The 10,000-nt window shown below is 42.4% G+C and overlaps 1 protein-coding gene across 1 annotated transcript in view; it reads left to right on the top strand.

The window, feature by feature from the left end:
* The window catches only part of LOC138980062 (uncharacterized sodium-dependent transporter YocR-like), a 20,996-nt gene that overhangs the window by 4,213 nt on the left and 6,783 nt on the right, over positions 1-10,000 (top strand). The window contains exons 4-8 of the mRNA XM_070352859.1: positions 469-583; positions 1,887-2,088; positions 5,969-6,131; positions 6,925-7,059; positions 8,259-8,398. Of these exons, the coding sequence (XP_070208960.1) occupies positions 469-583; positions 1,887-2,088; positions 5,969-6,131; positions 6,925-7,059; positions 8,259-8,398 (755 nt within the window). The remainder of the gene's footprint in view (positions 1-468; positions 584-1,886; positions 2,089-5,968; positions 6,132-6,924; positions 7,060-8,258; positions 8,399-10,000) is intronic.

The raw sequence follows: 10,000 nt of genomic DNA, 5'->3' as shown, positions 1-10,000 counted from the left end.
AAAGCCGATTTCAGACGGTCCGGATTTATCACTATATCTTATGTATTAGAAAAAGCCGGTTAATAAACCCAACCCGCCGCTTATTAAAGCCAGTTTTCTCAGAAAAATCACGAAAGCGCCGAAAAAGATTCTCCAATAAGAAAACGACAGCGGTTTGGTAAAGAAAAAGAAGTTGAGGAGGGTCTTCTCAGATGGTTTCAGCAAATGATCAAAACAAAACAAAAGTTAAACATCCTTCGTGAAGTTTTGTTTAGATTCAAACAAGTGTAAATGACGAAAGAAAGTGACTGAGTGACGTAAACAAAAGAGAAGATTTTTTTTTTCTCGAAAATGACGTATTCCTGGACTGCCGGTTAATAAATCCGCCGCTTATTAAATCCATTTTTCGTCGGTCCAGAAGTGGCTTTATTAAGCGGCGACCACTGTATTGTTATTAGGTGTATCAATATATGTGTGCACTGTTTTCAGAGCGTTTTACTCCGTAGTGCTGGGGTGGTGTTTCTACTTCTTCGTCTACTACTGCGCCAACTCTCTGCCTGAAACGGCCGAGGAGAGCCGCAAGATCTTCAAGGACTATGCCGAGGTGAGAAAACATGTTGTGATAATCGTTGCTGTTCGCAATTTATATCCGTCCGTTCGTAAGTCTGTCCGTCGGTCCGCACGTCTGTATCTCTGTATGCCTGTTTGGGCTGTAGGTACCGTAGGAAGGTCTCAAGACAGGTGTGTTCTCTCGATTTGTCTCTGTGTATTTTACAACTTTTATTGAGCAGTATGAGCTTTTTAGTAAATGGTCATTGTTTGAGATATTAAAGAGATACTATACCGATTCATGCACAGCATGGCGGTGACCCTACTGAAATGAAAACAAGTCGCCGAGACAAACTTTATTCTCGACCTTTTTTGGCATTTCCTCTGGAAACATACACATGATGTTACAGTACTTTTACGTGACGCTTTCATTCACATTTATGACGTCTTCTCGAACTTTGCTTCGCTTTTGACGCCAGATATTTCACTTTAGATGGGAAGGTCAATAATAGACTCTTTGTTTATTCAATCGATGTCGTATAACATCAATGCTCTTAGTCAATCTAAAATCAATACCAGTAGTCACTAAATACATGAGTATATTTGTCTGATGTAACGTCCGAAAATTCAGTTGATTTTTTTCCTATGTGCTAACTGTCCGAAGTATTGAGGTTTTAAAGACATTATTTAGCTAAGACAGCTCTGCATCTAGTAATATTGGCTCTTAATCCCATGGCCAACCTATTTATATGTTTATGTTACCTATTGTGTCCATCCATTGCTTCATAAAGTAATCTGTTCATTTATTAATTTATTTATTTTCGGTAATTGGTGGTTTTTTTGTTTTTTGTTATTATTATCAATATGTTTTATCTGTTGGTCTATTTATTAATATTCTTCCTGGACAGTTACTGGCCAGTTCCAACACACGAACTATCGCAGTGATACTATTATTTATTTATTTATTTATCTATTTATTTATTCATTTAATTTCTCTCTTATTTTTATTTCTTTATTTTTCAGGACAGTTACTGGCCAATTCCAACACACGCTATCGCAGTGATACTATTATTTATTTATCTATTTATTTGTTCATTTAATTTCTCTCTTATTTGTATTTCTTTATTTTTCAGGACAGTTACTGGCCAGTTCCAACACACGCTATCGCAATGATACTGTTTACTTAATGATTTATTGATTTATTTATTCATTTATTTATTTGTATATCAAGTTTTCCAGGACAGTTCCTGGCCGGTTCTAACTCACACCATCGCCGTTATTTATTTATTTATGCATGTATTTGTTTATTTATTCATTTATTTATTTATTCATTCATTTATTTATTTTTTATTTCCCAGGACAGTTACTGGCCAGTCCTAACACATGCCATCGCTGTGATACTGGCTGGGCTGGCCGTCACCAAGGGAGTGAAGACGATCGAGAAAGTCAGCATGGTGTTAGTTCCCTTGTTTCTCTTTATCATTCTCTTCACCTTCGTGTGGTCGCTCACACGTGACTACGCCGACTATGGTCTTACTTTTCTCTTCACACCAGATTGGGGTAAGAATCAAAATATAAAGTTTCTCTGCAATGAATTGGTTGAGGTGGGGGGTGGTGGTGGTGGATGTGTGTGTGTGGGGGGGGGGGGGGGTGTCGATGTGTGCGTTTGTGTGAGTGTGTCGATGTGTGCGTGTGTATGTGTGTGTGTGTGCGTGTACGTGTGTGTGTGTGTGTGTGTGTGTATTTGTGTGTGTTTTGGGGGGGGGGGACACGCGTGAGTGCGTGTCTGTCAGTGTGTGAGTCTTTCTGTATTTGCGTGTGTATGTCTGTCTGTCTGTCTGTCTATCCTCCGCACGACTGATGTGCAACCTACGTATGCTTGCGATAGGGATGAGCGTGTGTGTACCGCTTCGTAATATAGTCCTTACGGCAGGGCAATAACCCCTTGAAAAATACCTCGGAAAATGTTTTAATGGTTTTGGGTAGTTTAACTCCTGAAGTTTACAAATCCGCAGGATGACATCTTTAAATCCTTGGGCAAATTGAGACAAAATTAATTATAGGAAAATTAGCAAATGTTGATTTTTTTTGTTTAGACACAAAAGGCATTCCATAGAAAAAAGGGCTAGAATGGCGTCATAACTTCATGACGTCGGGAAAACGTAATGAGTAATATGACGACACGTACAGTATGGCCTGTAGTGTTGTCCGTGTCCGTACTTGAGCTCCTCTTCCAAGACAAAAAACAAAGGCATTTGACGTGTTTCATTCTGCTAAATGGAAACACTTTGCACATGAGTGTGTATGGAATTACATCCAGGCTGAGAAGATGTGAAACCTGTGTTATTCGTGGACTTGTGATTAGTGCGTATGGTGTTCCAAAGCACAGGTTTCACTGTCGAAGATAAAACTTGTAAATTGATCTTACAAAATGGCGGGCGATGATCAAAGAACATCGTGAGAGACTAGTTTTCTCCGATTTGATTGTTTACCAGACTATAGAGCTATTTTAGATGGAAGCGTATGCCATCTGGTGACAGCTGTTCATTAACCAGTGTGTTCGTAGGAGTGCTTAATTTCTCTGCAGAAGATCCATGCGTGAAAATCGGTGAAGTCTTTCAGCAAATGTCGCAGTTTGTAAGCGAGTGCTACAGGTGCAAAATCTCAAACAACATATCACGTGAGAGATATGAAACCTGGCTAGCTAGAACCTCCAAGCACCAGTCCACATAAATCAAAAACTACCGCCCACATCAGCCCATTGCTGAACGTCCATCTGAAAAGGGCTGTATTGCAATTCTACGGGGATCTTCCAAATCTTGATCCGGTTGACTCTGGGTGGTTGTAGGATGGGCACAAAACCCCCTGGAGTAGAACCTACACCAACTGAAGTCATGCTAATTTTGAAGTGTGGCTGTGGAGAAATTTACCATGTGCAACAGCATGCTGTGGTTGCGCAGTCGGTCAATGTGCGTGTGCCATCTTATGTCGATGTCTACTCCTTGGAAATTGCACAAATCCGCACTGGTCATCCATCGTAGTCATCCGCACTGGGTATGTGCAACAGTCACCTTCACCGGTCACCAGCACTGGTCATCTGGATCGGTCATCCACACTGGTCATCATTTGCAGTCATCCGCACTGGTCATCCTTTTGTGATCATCCGCATCGGTCATCCGCACTATTCATCCTTCATGATCATCTGCACTGGTCATCCGCACAGGTCATCCTTCATGATCATCTGCACTGGTCATCTGCACTAGTCATCGTCCATGATAATCTGCACTGGTAATCCGCACTGATCATCCGCACTCGTCATCCGCACTGGTCATGTTTCATGATCATCTGCACTGGACATCCGCACCGGTAATCCGCACTGGTCATCTGCACTGGTCATCCTTCATGGTCATCTGCACAGGTCATCCACACTGGTCATCCGCACTGGCAATTCTCACCGGTCACCCGTACTGGTAATCTACATGACATCCTGCGTAATCATCGGGCGTGGTCATTTATTGGTCATCAGGCATAGTCATCCGCTACCATTTCGGCAATTGAAAAAAGGATCGATGGTGGCTGCCCTCAAACTGGAAACTCACTGCATGACCATGTCATCTTGTGTGGTAAACCAGCGTGGTCATCCCGCCTGGTCATCTGGAGTGGTAAACTACACATCATCCTGTGTGGTCATCGGCGAGGTAAAGTGCATACTAACCAGTATCCCTGGTTCGTCGCCATGACCTTTACGTTATGAGATAGAGGTCTTTTGTATATGAGACATGGTACATCAGGTTTAGCCTCTTGACATGACGCCTAATACACCACCTCGGGGCGTCACAAACTGACACAACACTTTGTATATATATGGTGTCAATCGCTTGGCGCTGTGACACCTTACAAGGCCTTTCGTCTGATGTATACATTCCTCACCTGACTAGATCTTTTTTTTAAAAAGAGCACAAGATAACTTTAAGTTATTCTGGGTATTACAGCCACTTTTCCAGGATTAAGTTGTTATCTGCTTGCTCACCGACCAAGTCACTCATTGATTCTGGAACCCACCAGGATGGTAGGGTCACTTCAACGACGAGCGCTTCATAAGCTGTCTCCACCTCTGGCGGCTGTGAGCAATTTTTGGGAAGTTGCAAAACATTTCCCAATCCACTCTGTAATGATATCTGTCCCTCTGTTCATTTGTCTTCTCTATCTTCTCTTTCCGCGCACCATACCCTGTAAGATGGTCTTGGAGAGCCCGCCTGTTCTTGTTACATTGCCATACAATCTCAGCTTCGTCTTCTTGACAGTGATCTTTGTAGTGATGCACGTGGATGGTTTTGCAGACATTAAAATATATGACCTTGAAATTGTTTGACCTTGAAAACGTGTGACCTTCAGTGTTGGTGAACGTTTTTATTCATGGCAAGTTTTAAGAAGACATTTCGTCATTTTATCTTCAAAAATAGTATAATCCTTTATCATTTGAATGAACATTTGACATTCATATGACCTTGAAATGCGATGAAGGTCAAGCAAAGTGCAACAGTAATCAAAGCCCACAACACATATAAGCTTAAACCATTAGCTGTAACTGAAAAAATATATTGGTAAAACTAACTATATCATCCTGCTCCGTTAACCAGTTTTAACGGTCCCTCAACAGACCAGCCATTCGGGTTATAGTGTCTGCTAATCATGTAACTGTTGTTATGCATATTAACTCCCGTTTTATCTCCCGGAAAACATAAATAAATACAGTTCAGAGTTCTGCTAGTTTATAGCATGCAGTTTCGACTATTTTGCAGTCTGGAATCCATCTTGTCCGCCATCTTGAATACATCAAAATGCCCAAGGATGACAGAGTGTCATCCGTCGGATCTGTAATCTACAGACATCACAGAGTTCAAAACAGTCAAAACATTCTCCGAGGTATTTTTTGAGGGGTTAAGGTCAAAATCGGGAAATGACGACCTGACTAATACGAACTAAGTAACTAACGCACTAAGTAACTAACGCACTAAGTAACTAACGCACTAAGTAACTAACACACTAAGTAACTAACGCACTAAGTAACTAACGCACTAAGTAACTAACGCACTAAGTAACTAACGCACTAAGTAACTAACGCACTAATAAGTCAACCAACTTATCGGCTTATTGACTAACCTAAACAATACACTGCTACTGACGGACAGGCTGAATGACCGACGAACTTTAAACACAATTTTTTTTAATTCATTGTTCACGATGAATAACTGTGTTAAACTAGCGCGCAGCACGGTTATATATGTTGCAAATGTCTCGGTTTTTTCTTCTCGGTACGAGTATAAACATAACTTCATAATAATCATTCACAATACGTTTGATTGTGTTTTGTTTCAATTTTTATTTTTTTTATTTTTTTGTAAATATTTACACCAAGATTTGTTTCTCTTTTGACCAGAATCGTTCGGCAAGCCACGGGTGTGGGTGGACGCGCTGAGTCAGAACGCTTTCGACACGGGTGCAGGCATGGGTATTATGATTCCTTATTCTTCCTTCATGACACGCAACAACGGCATCGTCAGATACGGTACCATGGTCCCGGCTACTAACAATGTGATCAGGTGAGATTTTTTAATACAATTGTTAGATTTTCAAGATTTTCAAAGCTCTAGAGATCGTTCTTGAAAACCCCAGATTGCACGAGTGTTCGTTGTTCTTGTCAAAACATTTCAGATGACATGCTTTCAGTTCATTTCATAATGTGATTGTCATGAACTCACACCTGCCTACTTCTTCTTCTACTTCTTCTTCGTTCATGGGCTGAAACTCCCACGTTCAGTCATGTTTTTGCACAAGTGGGTTTTTACGTGTATGACCGTTTTTGCCCCGCTATTCAGGCAGCATATACCGATTTCGGCCCGGGGAAGCATGCTGGGTATTTTCGTGTTTCTATAACCTACTGAACTCTGACATGGATTACGAACTTTTCTGTGTGCACTTGGTTTTGTGCTTGCGTGTACACTTACGAGGGGACTATATAACTACCTTCCCTTTTTTTCACCTCCTACGCAGGGAGTAGCTTCTTGTCTATCGTGTTTCGTTCCATGTTGCCCCTGTTCTTTTGCTTTTACGCCTTGTTGAGTCTTGAATTGCTTTCCGTTTGATAGCAGGGATGGCGATCTTCAGCAAGGTGTATTTCAAAACCCACCTGTTTGAATCTTGAATTGCTTTCAGTTTGATAGCAGGGATGACGATCTTTCAAACCCCATCAGTGTGAATCTGGATTGCTTTTAGCTTGATAGCAGGGATGACGATCTTTCAAACCCGATCAGTGTGAATCTTGATTGCTTTCAGCTTGATAGCAGGCATGACGATCTTTCAAACCCGATCAGTGTGAATCTTGATTGCTTTCAGCTTAATAGCGGCAATGACGATATTCAGCACGGTGTTCTCCACCCTCATCACCACGCGCACCTGGATGACCCAAGACCAGATCGTGGACATTCTCAAGGACAGCGGGCCTGCCAGCACCGGTCTCACCTTTATCTGGTCAGTGGGTGTTAATGCCGGTGGTATGGTAGTAGTTGTAGTAGTTGCAGTGCTATTAGATGTACTGTAGCAGATCAGTGACACTTTCGATGACAGCGGTCTTGTCAGAACCGGTCTCACCTTTATCTGGTCAGTGGGTGTTAATGCCGGTGGTATGGTAGTAGTTGTAGTGGTTGCAGTGCTATTAGATGTACTGTAGCAGATCAGTGACACTTTCGATGACAGCGGTCTTGTCAGAACCGGTCTCACCTTTATCTGGTCAGTAGGTGTTAATGCTGGTGGTATGGTAGTAGTTGCAGTAATAGCAGTACTGGTATTTATAGTAGAACTGTAGCAGGTCAATGACACTTTCGATGACAGCGGTCTTGTCAGAACTGGTCTCACCTTAATCTGGTCAGTAGGTGTTAATGCTGGTGGTATGGTAGTAGTTGCAGTAATAGCAGTACTGGTATTAGTAGAACTGTAGCAGGTCAATGACACTTTCGATGACAGCGGCCTTGTCAGAACCGGTCTCACCTTTATCTGGTCAGAAGGTGTTAATGCCAGTGGTATAGTAGTGGAACCAGGGGATGTAAGTGACTCGTGGTTAACGTTAACGTAACCGTAAGCCACATCTGGCATTGCGCAATGCAGCGCGGGCGAGGAGAGGCTCGCTTTCAAATAAGCTTACTACATGCAGACCGTTAACTCGCCTTGTTTTAGTCTCGCGGCTGGAAGGTGGTGGTGGTGGTGGTGGTGGTGGTAGCAGAAGTAGTAGTAGTAGAAGTAGTAGTAGTAGTACGTAGTGGTAGTAGTAGTACTGTAGCAGATGATGGACATTCTCAAAGTGGACCTTCCAGCGCTGATCTTACTTACCTTTATCTGGTGATTTGGTGTTAACGCTGGCTCTTTAGTAGTAGTTGTAGTATCAGCATCACGTTGACCACCGCCAATTTATCGACACGGACCTCGATGACTCAGGATCAGACCATTGACATCCTTAAAGATAACGGTCCTGCCAGCACCCACATCACTACTCGAAATTCTTTGTCAGTTCCTCGTGAGAAATGCAGAAGAAGTGGAAAAATATGTTTATGCCCATGAGTTTTAATGTTTATATTGTGTTGGGTTTTTTTATTTTTTATATTGATTTCGTATTTGTCTCGTTTTACAGCAACAAGTCACAAACAATTTTGTTTAACCTTGTTGTGGTGTTTCAGGATACCAGTGCTGTTCCAAACGGTGGGAACGTTCGGCCATGTTCTGTGTGTTTTCTTCTTCCTGTGTCTCTCCTTCGCCGGCCTTACCTCCCTTATCTCCAACATCGAACAGATGACGCTCACTCTGGACGACTTTGGTCGTAAGTACAACGACAAGGACGACGACAGCAACTACAACATTAACAATCAGACGACAACGATGACGACAGTAACAAAGATGACAACAACAATGACGACAACACCATTGACAAAAACAACAATGCTGACAATAACAATGGTGACAACAACAACAACAGCAACAGCAACGACAACAACGATAACGACAACAAAAATGACGGCGCCAACAACAACAACAACAACAACAACAACAACAGCAGCAACAACAACAGCTAAACAAACACACGCATTCCTTCCAAACGATCATGTCAAACATCTCTAATAGTTCCAGGCTTGTGTAAACACACAGAGAGGATCGTTCTACTTGAACGCATACCAAGAATCAACAGCCTAGCCGCGTTCTGTGCAGAATAGGAACTTTTTTTTTTATAGGATTCATTTCTTATATTGGATCTGGTGTCAGTTATTAAACCAAACGAAATCGAAATGGATTGATTTGCACGACGGGCGCTGTGGCGGGGTGGTAAGACGTCGGCCTCTTAATCGGAAGGTCGAGGGTTCGAATCCCGGCCGCGGCCGCCTGGTGGGTTAAGTGTGGAGATTTTTCCGATCTCCCAGGTCAACTTATGTGCAGACCTGCTAATGGGGTGTACACGCAAGCACAAGACCAAGTGCGCACGGAAAAGATCCTGTAATCCATGTCAGAGTTCGGTGGGTTACAGAAACACGAAAATACCCAGCATGCTTCCTCCGAAAGCGGCGTATGGCTGCCTTAATGGCGGGGTAAAAACCGTCATACACGTAAAATTCCACTCGTGTAAAAACACGAGTGTACGAGGGAGTTTCAGCCCACGAACGCAGAAGAAGAAGAAGATTAATTTGCGCGGTGTGCAGCCACGCCATTGATGTTTGGTATATGTTCAAGTGGAAAGATGCTCTTATTCCACGTGAGAGCCTCGACAGACCCGTGGCGGTGAATAATAATTCGTGACCCTCCACCACGAAATGAGTCGCAAGTCACCTCGCGCGGTTCTGCGCTTGGCTCAATAATTATAAGTCCGGGGAGTGTCTGGTAACAGTGTGAGGGTGACCTTAGTCACAGGCTTATAACTCAAACAGTTGTCGCTCTTTTCTGAAACGGTTTTCACCACTGGATTTAGCATTAAAAAAACTCTTGAGGAAAATGTAACAATATGAAAATCATGCAAAGGTGACATGTGACTCATTCCGTGGTGGAGGGTCACAATATGGTCGGGAACTCGGGAAGGATTGCAAGTTGTAGAGAAAGCAACGACTGCAATGAAAAATCCCCGGGCGACAGAACATTTAAATCTAAGACATGAAGTAATACATTGGGGTTGTCTATCTCTCGCTTGCAACGCAAATCGTGTTTGAAATGTATTGCGTTGTTGCTTTTTTTCTACAAGTAGAAGTCCCGTTGACTTTGTCGTTTTCCTTACAGAAATGTAATGTGTTGACCACTTTGATGTAAAATTGAAACATTTGCTTCTTTGTAAAGCTATGGGTTTATTTACTCATTCCAACACAAAATAAGAACACTGAGGCGTGATTAACCTTTCCGCCAACAACACTAACATGACAAAAATATGTCAGTTCACACACAC

Source organism: Littorina saxatilis, linkage group LG11 (assembly GCF_037325665.1).
Source record: "Littorina saxatilis isolate snail1 linkage group LG11, US_GU_Lsax_2.0, whole genome shotgun sequence".
Lineage (NCBI taxonomy): Eukaryota > Metazoa > Mollusca > Gastropoda > Littorinimorpha > Littorinidae > Littorina > Littorina saxatilis.
Note: the sequence above shows the minus strand (reverse complement) of the source record. Positions and strands in the feature narration are given on the sequence as shown.